Below are 16568 nucleotides of genomic sequence, written 5' to 3'. Positions count from 1 at the left end.
AGAACATTTCAAGATCTATCCTGAGTACAATGCAGTCAGTGAAAGGATAATATCCATATGCTTACAAGGAAGTCCAGTTAATACGACTATTATTCAAATTTAAGCACCAACCCCCAATGCCAAAAATGAAGAAATTGAAGATTTTTACCATTTTCTGCAGTCTGAAATTGATCAAATAAGCAATCAAGGTGCACTGATGATTACTGTCGATTGGAATGCAAAAGTTGGAAACAAAGAAGGGTCAATAGTTGGAAAATATGGCCTTGGTGATAGAAATGGCACCAGACAGTGCATGATAGAATTTTGCAAGACCAATGACTTATCCATTGTCTTAGGCTGGGCTCTCTAGAGAAGCAAAACCAGTGAAGTGCGCATATATAGAGAGACAGAGATTTATCTCAAGGAAATGGCTCCTACAGTTGTAGAGGCTGGTAAGTCCCAAGTCCCATGGGTCAGGCATCAGGCTGGAGGCTTCTCCTGACTCACATAGCTGCAGGGGCTGACAAATCCAAGATCAGCAGGTCAGAAGGCAGACCACTGACTTACAGGTTTTGAAGGCTAATGAATCCCAAAATAGGTAGGCAATAAGGCAGGTAGCTGACTCAAGTCCCAAGAATCAGAGGTCAGATGATGATGAGCCAGATGCAGAATTCAGAGCAATCAAACCAGCTTTGCCAGAATGTCCATGTGTATATTTGACGCAGGCCACACCCCTGAGGAAACTCCCCTTACAACTGATTGGCTGATCACATCAGATCACATCATGGAGGATGACGGCATCATTACGTAACTGCCAAACTACCTCATTACGTAACTGCCAGACCACTGAGAGTCATGGACCGGTCAAGTTAACACACAACCTTAACCATCACATTCATTGGAAATACCTTTTATCAACACCATAAATGGTGACTATACACATGGACCTCACTGGATGGAAGACAGACATAGGAATCAAATCTACTACATCTGTGGGAAGAGACAATGGAGAAGCTCAACATTATCAGCCAGAACAAGGCCAGGTGCAACTGCAAAACAGACCAGCAATTGCTTCTATGCAAGTTTAAGTCAAAGCTGAAAAAAATTAAAACAAGACCATGACAGCCGAAGTATTTAGAGACCATCTCAAGAATAGATTTGACACATTGAACAGTAATGACTGAAGACGATATGAGTTGTGAGAAGACATCAAGGATATCATACATGAAGAATGCAAAAGGTTATTAAAAAGACAGGAAAGAAAGAGAAGACCAAAATGGACATGAAGACTCATTAATAACCTTCAGTATGCAGTTGACACAACCTTACTTGCTGGAAAGGAAGAGGACTTGAAGCACTTATTGATGAAGATCAAAGATTACCGCCTTCAGTATGGATTACATCTCAACATGAAGGAAACAAAAATCCTCACAACTGGACCAATAAGCAACATCAGGATAAATGGAGAAAACATTAAAGTTGTCAAGGATTTCATTTTACCTTGATCTACAATCAATGCCCATGGAAACACCAATCAAGAAATCAAATGACGTGTTGCCTTGTGCAAATCTGCTGCAAAAGACCTTTTTAAAGTGCAAAAAACCAAAGAAGTCACCTTGAGGACTAAGGTGGGCCTGACCCAAGCAATCGTATTTCCAATCCCCTCATATGCAGGTGAAAGCTAGACAATAAGTAAGGAAGACGGAAGAAGAATTAATGCATTTGAATTATGGTGTTGGTGAAATATATTGAATATGCCATGGACTTCCAGAAGAATGAACAAATCTGTCTTGGAAAAAGTACAGCCAGAATGTTCCTTAGAAGGGAGGATGGTAAGGCTTTGTCTCATGTACTTTGGACATGTTATCAGGAAGGACAAGTCCCTGAAGAAGGATACTGTTGTGGATTGAGTTATGTCCCCCCAAAATGTGTGTCAACTTGGCTAGGCCATATTCCCAGATTGTGTGATTATCCATCATTTTACCATGTAATGTGATTTTCTAATACATTGTAAATTCTACCTCTATAGTGTTAATGAGGCAGGATTAGAGGTAGTTATGTTAATAAGGCAGAACTCAATCTATAGTATTTGGTTGTGTTTCGAGTCAACCCCTTTTGAGATATAAAAGAGAGAAGCAAGCAGAGAGATGGGGGAACCTTACACCAGAAAGAAGTAGCTCCAGGAGCAGAGTGTGTCTTTTGTACCTGGGATCCTCGCAGGAGAAGCTCCTAGACCAGGAGAAGATTGATGGCAAGGTCCTTCCTCCAGAACTAACAGAGAGAGAAAGCCTTTCCCTGGAGCTGGTGCCCTGAATTCTGACTTCTAGCCTACTAGACTGTGAAAGAATAAATTTCTGTTTGTCAAAGCCGTCCACTTGTGATGTTTCTGTTATAACAGCACTAGATAACTAAGACAGACATCATGTTTGGTAAAGCAGAGGGTCAGCAAAAAAGAGGAAGAGCCTCAACGAGATGAATTGACGCAGTGGCTGCAACAATTGGCTCAAACATAGCAAGGTTTTTGAGGATGGCACAGGACTGGGCAATGGTTTCGCTCTGTTGTACACAGGGTGGCTATGAGTCAGAAACAACTCAGCAGCACCTAACAACAACAACAAAATAACTCAATCACAAAAGGACAAATATTGTATGACCTTGCTTATATAAAAAGTCAAGAAAAGGTAAATGTATAGACAACAAAGTTTATTAGTGGTTACCAGGAGTGGGAAGGAGGGGGTAAGGGGGGGATGGTGGTTAATGGTGATGGAAATATCGAGTTGATTAAGGGTAGGGTTGTACAGTCAATTATTGTAATTGTTGTCATACGTTGTACACCTGTAAAAAGTTTAATTGGAAAAAGTTGTATGATAGATATATTCACAACAACAACAAAAAAGAAAGAGTAGCTACTGAGCCTCATTATGTACAACCAAAATCCTCATGAGATTTGGTTTCTTGGTTTGGAGGTTTAGGGTCATGGTTTCATGGCACATCTCAGTTATTTGGCCTAATAACATGTTTAGTGGCTCTATTCTACCTGCTAGTTTGATGCACGGTGCCTGGGGTCTTAAAAGTTTGCAAGCAGCTGTCCAAGGAAGAGCAATTGGTTTCTATTTGCCTGGAACAACAGAGGAAGAAAGAGAGTCAGGAATAGGAGGATATATAATGTGTGGCTAATTTCCTCCATGAACAATTACCTTCTTTGTCATGAGACCAGAAGAACTGAACGGTGCCCAGCAACCATTACTGAACATTTTGATCAAAGATTCCACGGAAGAATCCTAACCCAAAGGAGGAAAATACAGAACAGAATTTCAGATTTTCATGGACTCCAGACTTTCTGGAGCTATGAAGGTTGGATGAACCCCCCTGAAACTACTGTCCTGAGATAATCTTTAAACTTTAAACCAAAAATACCCCCTAAAGGAAAAGGCAGTCTTTTTGACAAATGGTGCTGGCAAAACTAGACGTCCATCTTCAAAAAAATGAAACAGGACCCATACCTCACACCATACAAAAAAGCTCATTCAAAATGAATCAAAGAAGACCTAAATATAAAGCAAAAACTATAAAGATCATAGAAGAAAAAATAGGATCAACGCTAGAGGCCCTAATACACCGCATTAACAGGATACAAACCATAACTAACACCACACAAATTCCAGAAGCTAAGCTAGATAACTGGGATCTTCTAAAAATTAAACACTTGATGATCATCAAAAGACTTCACCGAACAGGTAAAAAGAGAACCTACAGACTGGGAAAGAAATTTTGGCTATGACAAATCCAACCAAGGTCTAATCTATAAATATCTATAGGAAAATCCAAAACCTCTACAACAAAAAGACAAATAATCCAATTTAAAAATGGGCAAAGGAACAGACACTTCATCAAAGAAAGATATTCGAGCAGTTAACAGACACATGAGGAAGTGCTCATAATCACTAGCCATTAAAAGAAACGCAAATCAAGACTTCAGTGAGATACCATATCACCCTGGCATTATTGATATGAATCAAAAAAAAAAAAACCCAGAAAATAACGAATGTTGGAAAGGCTATGGGGAGATTGGAACTCTTATGCACTGCTGGTGGGAATGCAAAATGGCACAACGATTTTGGAAAACAATATGGCACTTCCTTAGAAAGCTAGAAATAGAAATACCATATGATCCAGCAACCCCACTCCTAGGAATATATCCTAGAGAAATAAGAGCCGTCACATGAATAGACATATGCACACCCATGTTCATTGCAGCACTGTTCACAATAGCAAAAACATGGAAATAACCTAGATGTCCATCAACAAATGAATGGATAAACTATGGAACATACACACAATGGAGCACTACACAATGACAAAGAACACTGATGAATCTGGGAAGCATCTCACAACATGGATGAACCTGGAGGGCTTTATGCTGATCACGTATCAAATCTCAACAGGGAAGTGATCACAACAGTATACCGCTGCCAAAACACTGAGAGTCATGGTCCAGCCAAGCTGACACACAATCTTAACACAATCACAACAGCTAATTCTGAGTGGAGCAGAAATGAGTTGTCCCTGCAGATCCCTTCCCAAATCAAAGATTCACGAGCAAAATAAATATTGCTGTTTTAGGTAACTAAGTTTTGGGGTGGTTTGTTATACAGCTATAGACAGCTGGGACAATTATTTTGTCTTTTATGTTAATTTTGATCTACAGTTTCCTTGCTTTTTTTTTTTTTTTTATTGAAGAACTGCCTTTTGTCCTGCAAGGTTTCCCACAGACTGAATTTTGCTGATACATCCCATACTATCATTTAACATATTCCTCTGTCCTCCAGTATTTTCTGAAAATTGGAATTTCAATCTAGAGGCTGGATCAGATTCAGGTTCCTTTTTTTTTTTTTTTTTTTTCGGTCTCAGTAAGCTAACTTCATAGGTAGTTGTCTTAGGCTGGGTTCTCTAGAGAAGCAAAATCAGTAAAATATATAAATATATATGTTGTTATTGTTGTTGTTAGGTACCATTGAATCAGTTCCAACTCACAGTAACCCAATATATAACAGAACCCAATATACAACACTGCCCGGTCCTGTGCCATCCTCACAATTGTTGCTATGCTCGAGCCCATTGTTGCAGCCACTGTGTCAGTCCATCTTGCTGAGGGTCTTCCTCTTTTTCTACTTTACCAAGCATGATGTCCTTCTCCAAGGCCTGATCCCTCCTGATCTGCTGTGAGTTAGTACCAGCAAGGTTGGGGCCTATGGTGGGTAACTGCCTCTCTCAGACTTCATCTCTCTGCCCTCTGCCACCTAGCTCTTCCTTCTCTCCTTGCTGGGGCTTTTGCTGGTTCTGGATGCTGCAGCTGGCTCCCATTTGTCTGACCTCTGGTTCTAGAGGCTTGAGCTGGCAGCTTACCTACCATCTTGCCTGCCGGTCTTGGGATTCACTGACCTTCACAGCCTGTGAGCAACAGCCCTCCTCTCCGGTCTGCCGATCTTGGGTTTGACAGCCCCTGTGGCTACATGAATCAGGAGAAGCCTCTTTTCTGACTACGGACTTGGGACGTTCCAGCCTCTACGACTATGTGAGCCATTTCCTTGATATAAATCTCTCTCTATATATATTTTTTTAGGCTTTCCTGGTTTTGCTTCTCTGGAGAACCCAACCTAAGACAGCTGTGATGGCTCAAAGGCTGGGGACTGGAACCATCACGTGTCTAGCCATTGACTCTGGATGTCAGCTGGGCCTTCTACTGGGGCTGAGGCCGGAATACCCACCCTTGCCTACACATGGCCTCTCCATGAGCTTGCTTGCCTTGCTCACAGTCTGCTGACAGGGTTCCAAAAGCAAGAATCCTGAGAGAAAGAGAGAAAGAAACACGAGTGGAAGTTGTACCACCTTTTATGACTTAACTACAGTAGCCACACAGCATCACTTCTTCTGCACTCTTGTTTGTTAGAATTCCCCTAAGGCGAAGGGAATTAAACTACCTTTGGATGGGAGGCACGTGAAGAATTTTCATACATGTTTGCAAGCCACCACAATAACCAGTCACAATGTATGGTTAACCACAAATAATTTTTAAAAAGAGCAATTATAGGACAATCATTATAATATGTATGTGGATATATGATGATATCAAGTAATTGTTGCTTTTGGGTGTGTAATGATGGTATTATGGTTATTTTTTAAAAGGAGGCTTTGTCTTTTAGAAATCCACACTAAAGTATTTACAGATGAAAATACGTGATTATTTGCTCAAAATAATTCAAAGGTATGCATGGGTATATAGAAGAAACAAGATAGATTATGACTTAATCACTGAAGCTGACTGATGGGTATGAGAGGGTTCATTATATAATTCTTCCTACTCTTCTTGAAAATGTTCATAGGAACGATTTTAGTTTCATTAATACTCTAAGCAAAGAATAATCAGGTACCTGAAACTAATTAACTTAAGAGGTAATCTATGCAGAAAACAGTTTCAAGGAAGCTTAAATTAACCTTGAATGGAAAATCAATAATGGGGTACTGAAACCAGCTAGAACAAATGATAAGAGGACAACCTTTCTCTCCACCAAATCCTGCCTGATTCCTGGATGGGTACACTGGAAATTCTTGTCTCTCATATAAGCCAATAGCAGAAAAGACAGTGATTTTGTTCTGATGATTTAATGCTTTCTGACCTACAAAACCTGAAAGTTCAATATTTCCTTAGGCACGGACAGTTGGAGATAGCCAGTCATAATAGAGCCTATCCTCCTGCTAATGGACCTTTGAGAACGGTTAAAACATGCCACCCATAGGTGCTGAGGGTTCCTCTGGAGTTCATCTGACATCGGGACTAGAAGATCTTTAGAACTTGGGTATAAAGGAGCCTTCAAACAAACCTGAAAGAAGAACCTGCATTTGTGGACAAACATAGGGACTCAAGATGAATCCATCTCTTTGCAACAGGAAACCAGAGGAGATGGATCTATTTGCTGCACAAACTTGCCTGCAAACCTCCTCACTTATGAGACCTCCAAGTTTCATTAAAAAAAAAAGTTGCCGTTGAGTCGATTTCCACTCATAGTGACCTTATAGGACAGAGTAGAACTGCCCCATAGCATTTCCAAGGAGCACCTGGTGGATTTGAACTCCCGACCTTTTGGTTAGTAGCTGGTAGCTCTTAACAACTGTGCCACCAGTGTTTCCTAAAGTCTCATAATAGGAGTTACAAAAGCTTTGTTTTTTTCTCATAAGAATTACAGTCTCCTTAGGTTTTTTTTTTTAGGTATATACCCAGAAGAAGTGAAGGCAGGAATGCAAACAGAAACCTGTACACCAATGTTCATTGCAGCACTTTTCACAGTCGCCAAAAAGAGGAAACAACTAAAACGTTCATCAACAGATGAATGGATAACCAAAATGTGATGCACACAAGCAATGAAACATTACTGAACCATAACTAGAAATGAAGTTCTGGTGCATCCCACAACATAGATGAACTTTGACAACATTATGCTGAATGAAATAAGTCGCAAAAGGACAAATACCATATGATCTCACTTGTATGAAATAAGCAAATATATAGAAACCAAAGATTATTCATAGTTACTAGGGATGGAAGGGAGGGGGAAAGGGGAAGTTTTTGTTTGGGGGCATGGAGTTTATGTTAATAGTGGTGGAATTATTTGGAAAAGAATAGCAATAATGGTGACACAACGTGAAAATGTAATCAATGTCAATGAGTTGCAAATGTGGAAGTTGTACTGGTGACTGTTTTTGGTGTGCATATTTTCACCACAATTAAAAAATAAATAAAAAGAATTACACTCTATAGGAAGAGGACTATTTCTTTACCAGTCAGGAGCCCACTAGGCTTGGCAGAAAGATTTAGGGATCTAAAACTCAACTCCAGAAGGTTGAGTCCTGCAAGAGTAATCTGCAAGGATTGCAAGAAAGCAGAAAGTGGATTTGCCTGCATCCTTGTGCTAAACCCAGCTCCACACCTGATTGTGTGTGTGTCATGATCCTGAAGACCACCCTCGGATTGGATGATTTACTAGGAGGACCCACAGGACCCAAAAAGCTATTACCCTCATGGTTATGATGAATTACGGTGAAAGGATAGAGCTTAAAATCAGCAAAAGAAAAAACCACATTGGGTGGAGTCCAGAAGAAACCAAATGCAAGCTTCCAGTTGTACTCTCCCGGTGTAATCAGATGGACAACACTTAATTCTCTCAGCAATGATGGGTGACAACATTTGTGAAGTGTTGTCAACCAGGGAAGCTCACCTGAACCTTGGCATCTAGGGTTTTTACTGGGGGTTAGTCACTAGGCATGCGCACCTGCATGACTGACCTTAGCTATTCAGTGTCCAGCCCCACAGAGTTCAAACTAATACAGCATAGCTCAAGGTCTCAGGCATGCAAAGACAATCTTATCAGGAAGGATACTCCAAGGGCTCAGAGGTCATTTCCCAGGAGCCAACAAGGGCCAGTCCTGAAGACCTTTGGAAAGTACAGGTTTTGGACAATTCAGGCCTGCTGGGTTAACCCTTTACTGCACAGCATGGGACCCTGGGTGTATCACTTCTCCATAGCAATTTTCAGCAACTTTCCAAAGACTGTAAGTCCAAATTTCTCAGACTGGTGTTTGACGTTGCTATAAACTGGTTCCACGTGACTTACTCAACCTTATTTTCATCTAGCTCCTCCATAAGCACTCTCTACTTGTTCCAGGCCAACCTCTTTGCCCTTACTTGAAACACTCACTTGGCACTTATTACATGTCACCTTTTATTGTTATTTACATTTTTACCATATAAGTTGTGTCTCCCCAGCTAGAGTGGGAGGCAATATAAGGGCTGGAACTGTGTCTTATTAGTACCCTGGGTACTTGTAGAGTTACATTCATTAGTAGATACTTAATAAATATTCATTGTTTAATATTATGCCAGTAGCTCTTGCTCAGATTGTTTTCTGGACTAGGAGATCCTTCCACCTATTATCCTAATCTTAGCCATCCATCAATATTCAAATCAAGTCCTACCTCCTCAAGAGATCTTCCCCAGCTATTTTGTCCCACATTGAGGTATTTCTTTTCTAAATTCCTAACACACTTACTGTCTACATAATTCATTGTGACTTTGTATTTCATTCAGTCTTGAACTGTTACTTAACTATTTCATGTGACGAAGGCTTGTCCCCCAAGTAGACTCTAAGCTCCTGGAGAAGAAGGACTGGGGTGTACCTATTTTTTGCAGTCTCTTCAATGCCTAGCTCAGAGCCTTAACACAATAGGTGACCAATAAATATGAGATGGTCAATGAAGGCAGACACGCCTCCTTCTCTAGGCCATTTTTTCTCTTTGCTGAGGCCAGGCAGTACTCCATAAAGAGATGGAGAGAGAGTGCTTTGCCAATAAATAAATAAATGAATCACGGCAATGAATGATTAGTACCAGGTTTTTGCAAACACTGAAGTTTTTATTCTAATAAGCAGTCATCTACTTCTGAAGAAATTTCTCTGAGCCCGTTGCGTAGAGGACAGCCTCGTTGATGCTCTGGGTGATGTAATCTATGTTGTTGGCATTAATAGAGGTGAAGTTAATCCGACTGTTTTTGGGGATGTAGATATGTTTCTTCTTGACCAGGTATTCCAGCTGCTGGGCTGGTGATAATCACAGGGCTTCAGAGCTGGATGTGGCCGCCTCTTAGCTCCCCTCTAGCCTGGGGTGTGTGATGAGGGCTAGGGAATGTCAGCGTTTTGGGGGGAGTCCAGAAGGATCTTAAAAGCAGGCCCACTTCTTCAGAAAAGAACTAAAATCTAGAGCAAAGCTAGGGACTGGGCACCTAGTCAGTAAAGTTTAATGCTCAAAGACTGGCCCAAGGTCAGAAAGTGGGGAGCCACCCCCTTCTTAGGCACTTACAGTTGAGTCCAAGATAGCTATGGGTCCCCTTCTGGTCAGTGATGTGATCCCAGGAGCCAGGGGTTCCCAGAAGCCGGAGCTTCTCCTTCACCTTTTCCTTGATCAGCATGATGTTCTCTACAACCCTTATTAGACTGTGCTTCCTGCCAAGGAAGGACAGCAAGAAATGGGGGTGTGAGGTTTCCCCTTGCTCTCAGACCTCCTCATGGCCATCCCACTCTTCTTCCCTTCAAAATGCCCCTGCAGAGTGCCCAAGGGCACTCCAGTTAAGTCAGGACCCTTGGATGGTAATGAATGGGGGGAGTGGTGCAGTCAACCCATATTAATTTAAGCAAGCCAAGCAAGCTCCTCAGCAGTTTTTGCCAGAGCAGCAAGCCTCTTGCTGTTGTTGTTAGGGGCTGTCGAGTTGGTCCTGACTCATAGCAAGCCTCTGATACTCCATAATCCTCCCCTGTAGTCTGGAAGAGTTCAAATAACTCCACTGAACTGTATTCAAAAAGAATATTGCCCACTCCCTCAAGGTAAGGTAACCCTTGCACATTGTTGCTAGTTGCCATCAAGTCAGTCCTGACTCATGGCAGTCCTGTGTATGTCAGAGTAGAACTGTGCCCCACAGGGTTTTCAAAGCTGTTTGGCCTTTTGGAAGCAGATCACAGGGACTGTCTTCCAAGGTTCCTGCAGGTGGGTTTGACCCACCAACCTTTTGGCTAGTAGTCAGGCATTTAACTGTCTGCACCACCCAGGGATTCCTAGGTGTATAGCAGGCCCTCAGTAAATGCTGATGAACGAATGGAGTAAAAAAGTTATATAGGCAGAAAGGGAAGCACCCAGTTCAACTCCATGAATGAGTGGGAGGCTCTACTCATCCCTTCCTGCCGCCATCCTTTACCCTTACCATTCTCCATGCAGAGCAGGGTTACAGAGGATTGAGGTGATGATGCGGGCACCCATAGTAGGAGGGTTTAGCCACAGGACACGGGCGAAGTTCATCAACTGGGAGAGGACGCACAGCAGGTGCTGGTTGCTGAGTGCCACCACGGCTAGGACTCCCACTCCTTCATCTGCAGCATTAGGACAAACATCCTCATTCCTCAGTCTCCTCCTCTATTACTAGGCCCTTCACCTATGACAGTGTTCTTCCTCCAACCGTGCAGAAAGTTGAATTATGGGGCCCTCATCCCAACCCAGCCACACTGGGATCTGATTCCAGAAAATTGCTAGAGGCCATTCTTCCAGAAAACTAGCCATAAGCAATAGTCTTAAAGGTGGAAGGGACTTGAAAGATCACTGAGTTCTACTCCCTCATCTTAAGATTGAGGAAACAGAGGCCTAAGGGGGTGAAAAATTTTAACCACAGTCAGTTTTAGTGGTTAGTTTCAGTAGCTGAGGTAAGACAATATCATAACACCCAACTTCTAGCCCAGTGCTCTTCCCTTCTGCCTCTGTGGTGTTCTCTCTGGAGTCCTTGGCTCTCTCCAGAGGGTAAGAGATGCCAAAAACATCTTTTGTGCCATGGATTAGTCCCCACTTCAGCTCCAGGCCTCCCATCCCCTTCTGGCTCATGCCCATACCATACCATAAATGCCAAAATTCTTGGACAGGGACTGGCTGCAGAAGAACTCAAAGCCTTGAGCCACAAAGTATCGTAAAATTCTACTGTCCTCATTCAGGTCACCAGAGGAGAAACCTTGACTGGGAATGTCAAAAAATGGGAATATTTGCTTGCTCTGTAGGAGAAAGGAGAAAGAAATAATGTTCCAAATGGGATGAGAAAAGGATGAGACTGATGGAGGAGATAGATGGTGGTTGGCAAGAGGGAGGAAGGAAAGGTGAGAGGTTGGGCCCACCTTCATGATGGACATCAACTTTATCCACTGACTTTGTGTTAACTTGCAGTCTGCGATGCTCCCAACTGCAAGGACACTGCCACATGGAGCCTGCTGCAGGTAGAGATAATCTTATCAGGCACCTCCACTACCAAGTGGTAGTGAAACCAGGGCATTGGAAGGGCGAGCACTCCCCGTGTTGGCTCCTACTAAAGGGCAAGGCAAACCTAAGCCTAGAAAAGGCCTTGGATGGTTATGGGGGTGAAGGAGTGGAGAGGAAATTAAGACCGTAAAACTGGTTTAGGGAGAAATTTCTGAGTGGGCCCCCTCTACCTTCACCACATTGATGAGTATATTGGGGTCCATGCACATCTGCTTGGGGTTCCAGAAGGAGTATTCATGAACTGTAAAGCCCATGTCCTGGAAGATGAGTCCATACAGTTCTGTGGGAATACATCGCCCCATCAGCTGGTGCATGGGAAAATGGAGAGAGGGAGGCAGAGATACTACAGTATAGGCCTGAGAGCCATGGCTCAAGATGGGACAATCACAGGAAAAGGACAAGCATAGTGTGGCTTGTCCACTGTTTTTCTTGTGATGGAGAGCGAGAAGGACAATAGTAAAGATGGCAATTGGGGTAGGAATCAGGAACACGGGGCAGGGATCTTCTGTCAACCTCATCTTGAGTAACACTCACCTTTCTGAAAAGAGGTGATATAAACTACTCGAGAATCCTGATGCCAAGTTCTGAGGAACTGAGCCCCAAGCTGAAAGGCACCATTGTCACCGACAGTGTGCACACCCCCTACCTGCCAACAAAAAACAGAAATAAAGCTTTAAAAAGAGTAATAAGAAAGACACAGACAGGAAGACAATGGCCACGTGAGGATGCATCTACAAGCCAATGATCGTTGGCCATTAACAGGAGCTAGGAGAGAGGCATGGAAGATTCTCTCTCAGAGCTCTCAGAAGGAATCAACAGGGCCAATACCCTAATTTCAAACCCCCAGCCTCCAAAGCTATATATTGGGAAAAATGCTCTCTAATTCATTTGTTTCTTAACTCATTCATTTATACATTTATTCTTTCAACAAATTGTTGACCTTGGAGATACAGGGGAGATCTTAACCCAGATGACATGCGAATTATGATTGAGAAGACTTCTGACAGCATCATCTGAAAAATTACACAGTGGTTTTTCAGAAACTGGATCTTTATGTTTTTTAAAACAGTTACTTTGAGGTACAGGAGCCCTGGTGTCTCAGTGGTTAAAGAGGTTATCTGCTAATCAAAAGGTTCGTGGTTCGAATCCACCAGCTGTTCCATAGGAGACTACAGCCTTGGCAAGCCTATGGGGCAGTTCTACTCTGTCCTGTAGGGTTACTATGAGTTGGAATCAACTCACTGGCACCAGGTTTGTTTGTTTGTTTTTGGTATGCTGAGATATAAATGGCATACAATAAACTGCACATATATAAAGTGTAGAAAAAGAAAGATTAATACGATAATAGTACAGCAAAACTTGCAAAAGTGGGAACTTGTGTAAAGTGGAAATCTGTCAGAAAAGGAAAGCTTAAATGCTTTCCACCAGTAGGGAGTGATAGAAAAATGGTAAGCTGCACCCTGTCAAAGGCAGCGAAGTTTCAACACCCAGAAAAACAAGGCAGTCCTGTCGAGTTCTGGCTCTCACAGATTTCACTGTAATGATAGGACCACCTAAGATTCAGATAATTCCATCTTTGAAGAGCCCTGAAATAAGAAATGTGTGTGGGGCAAAGGGCACTGGATTTGGGTTCTGATCCCAGCCCTGCCCACAATGGCTATAGAGTGTGGACCCTCTGAGCCTCAGGTGTCTTCCTCTGTCAATGCCAGGGGGCCCTCCTGGGGTCCTTTCAGGTTGAAGATGGTGCATCCCCAGATGTCCATTCCCTGTGGTCTGAGTCAGAAAGGGAGGACCCTTCTACTGACCCTGTTCTCCGCAATGGCTTGGCTGTGCTTTCCAAACAACAGCTCCAACGAGGCTTGGATGAACGACTTCATGCCCATCACGGGTGCGTACTCGTAGTTCAGAGAGGGATCCTGTGAGATCTGCGATCGGAGCTTTTTCACCACGGGAGAAACCCAGGGGTGCCCGTCTTCAGCCATGCAGACTTCGAGGGAAGGTGCAGAGGGAGCTTGGAGTCTGGGCTCCGCAGACAGAGCTCACAAACAACCCAGCCGGCCCAGGACTTTGGAAAGTTGCCCATGAAAAGACAACTTTCTTCTTTTCTTTACAAAAACAACATGCTGTCTGTGAATGTATATAATTTTTTATCTTTTTATAAAAGATAAAATAAACCTAGGCCACCTTAAAGGGCAAAAGTTATACACGAGGTAGAAGTTAGACATTTGAGACTAAATGAAGGTAACCTGGACTTTCACAGGGGCTGGGGAGGGCTGCACACAGAAGGATCCATTCTGGGAACCATTCTCAGTTCAGGAACAGAAAAGAGAGTGAGTGGGGACAAGGGAGAGCTGAGGAAAGAGAAGTCAGTGCCCCTGTGGGCCCCAAAGCATAGAAGTGGGGAATAGGATTTCCTCTCCCCTAACACCTAGATTAGACCTAGATGCCCCCAGAGGAGGGCAGAGAACATGGGATGACCGACATTCTCTGCTTCCCCCCCCCACCCCCCACTCCAACCTGAGCAATTCTGTTAACCAGAAAAGGCCTCTGCACCTGCCCAGTCTTGGGCCATCCCTCCCCCGTCCCCTGCAACAGTGTAATACAGCCCTCGTAGGGACAGTTAGGAGTCCCTGGGCGGTGCAGACAGTTAAGGTGTTCTACTGCTAACCAAAAGGTTGGAGGTTTAAGTTCACCCAGAGGCACCTCAGAAGAAAAGCCTGGTGATCTGCTTCCAAAAAATCAGCCATTGAAAACCTTAAGGAGCACAGCTCTGCTCTGACCCATATAGGGTCGCCATGAGTCGTAGTTGACCATACAGCAACAGTTTTTCTTTTTCTAGGGGCAGTCAGGATATATTAAGGAGGCCTGGTAGAGCAGTGGCTAAGTGCTTGGCTGCTAACCAAAAGGTCGACCATTCAAACCCACCACCAGCTCTGCAGTAGGAAGATGTGGGAGTCTGCTTCCATGAAGATTTACAGCCTTGGAAACCCTATGGGGGCAGTTCTACTCTGTTCTACTCCGCTATAGGTCAGATTTGGCTCGACTGCAGTGGGTAAGATATACTAATTCTTGTCCCCGAGTGGTGCAAACGGTTAAGCGCTTGACTATTGGCAGGAAGGTCTGTGGTTCAATCCCACCCAAAGACACCTCTGAAGACAGGCCTAGTGATCTCCTTCCAAAAGGTCACATCCTTGAAAACCTTTGGAGCAATTCTACTCTGCACACCTGGGACCACCATGAGTGGGAATCAACTTGACAGCAACGAACAACAAAAACAGTACTCCAGAACTACTAGGCAGCTACCTCTATAGGCCAGGAACGTCTTGTTAGGGTGATCATCTTGTTTGTAGCTCTTTAGCAAGCTGCCTTCTAGCTTGTGGGCCATGGGTACATCCGTGAACACTGAAAGGGTGGGCATAACTGAGATGAAAGTGGAGCCGAGACTATGACTTTGTGACCTGCCTTATTCCAAGCCTGTGCCATACAGGCCTGCCTCTTCCCAGAGCCTTGGCAGCTCCAATGCAGAGGCTCCCAACAACTGGTTACCAGAGCAACAGAACCTCACAACTCCCAGTCTCTGTGGTGACAATCCACAAGGGCCATAAGAACATTCCATGGCACTTAAGGAGAAGTCCCTGAGAGAGGGGGAAGGGGGAGGCAGTCTCTTCTCTAGTCCCAAGTCGCCCAATTCAAACTAACACACCAGCCCCTTTAAAGCCAGAACAGCAGGGCAGGCAGCAAGGAGCCAGGTGAGGGCTTTCTCTGCCTTGAAAACCTCAGACCAAGCGGCAACACAGGAGGAGGGATAAGTTTAAAAAGCTTCTACTTTCATTTTGCAAAGGGCCCCAGGCTTTAAAAGGAATAGAAAGAAAGCACTCTGAATAAAGAGTCCTATGCTTAGAAACAGTGTAATTTGCATTTCCCCAAGCTGGTCCTATTTCTCTCAGTTATCTCAGTGATCTAGAGTCAAAACTTGCTTCTACATTTGTTAGCAGTTTCAATTCTAGCTGTTCCATGGTCAAGCAGCGTAGAAGGCAAAGAGGCCAAGAGGAAAAAGACTCATCCTCTGTAGGGTTAATCTTGCATTTTTCTTTTTCTTTTCTGTTAATAACTTTTTAATGATTGTTGTAGACACTGTTGATATCTCACCCAGTTATCCTTTACCAGTCAGTGTCCCCACTGCTGCAGCTGTGCTGGTGGATAAAGGCTTATGCGTGTACCTTCTCTGGAGAATTGTCCATCAGTGGCAGAAGCCAATTCACCCGGAAAGGCTACATCCTCACCGAAGGGGGTAGACAATGACTGCCTGATCTAGGCAAACAAAAAGCCTGCCCCTCTGTCTCATTTGCATTCCAGAGCCCACCCTCAAGTCAGGTGGAGGCTAGACTTTACCTGAGATCACACCTGGGAACACAGTTCTGCTTCCTTCACTCCCTTACAGGTCCCTCCAAAGGGTTTTTGTGGTTGCTGTTAGCTGCCATCGAGTAAGCCACTGACTCATGGCGACCTCACGTGTGAAAGAGTAAGACTACTTCATGGGGTTTTCTAGCCGTAACCTGGAGAAGGACACCACGCTTAGCAAAGTAAAGGGTTAGCAAAAGAGAAGAAGACCCTCAACAAGATGGATTGACACAGTGGCTGCAACCAATGGGCTCAGGCATAACAACGATCACCAGGTTGGTGCAGGACCG

General features: G+C 43.7%; 1 protein-coding gene across 1 annotated transcript; it reads right to left on the bottom strand.

The window, feature by feature from the left end:
- Nucleotides 1–9465: 9465 nt before the first annotated feature.
- Nucleotides 9466–15570, bottom strand: GOT1L1 (glutamic-oxaloacetic transaminase 1 like 1). Its single transcript, XM_003412409.3, has 9 exons — nt 15181–15570; nt 13683–13864; nt 12412–12523; nt 12048–12157; nt 11736–11828; nt 11465–11615; nt 10784–10949; nt 9889–10031; nt 9466–9629 (listed from the first exon to the last, which is right to left on the bottom strand). Exons 1-9 carry the CDS (start codon nt 15293–15295, stop codon nt 9466–9468), a joined length of 1236 nt encoding a protein of 411 aa, XP_003412457.1. The 5' UTR covers nt 15296–15570.
- Nucleotides 15571–16568: the final 998 nt, after the last annotated feature.

The sequence above is a fragment of the Loxodonta africana genome, chromosome 19 (assembly GCF_030014295.1).
Source record: "Loxodonta africana isolate mLoxAfr1 chromosome 19, mLoxAfr1.hap2, whole genome shotgun sequence".
Classification (NCBI taxonomy): Eukaryota; Metazoa; Chordata; class Mammalia; order Proboscidea; family Elephantidae; genus Loxodonta; species Loxodonta africana.
This window is presented reverse-complemented; position numbering and strand designations above follow the sequence as displayed.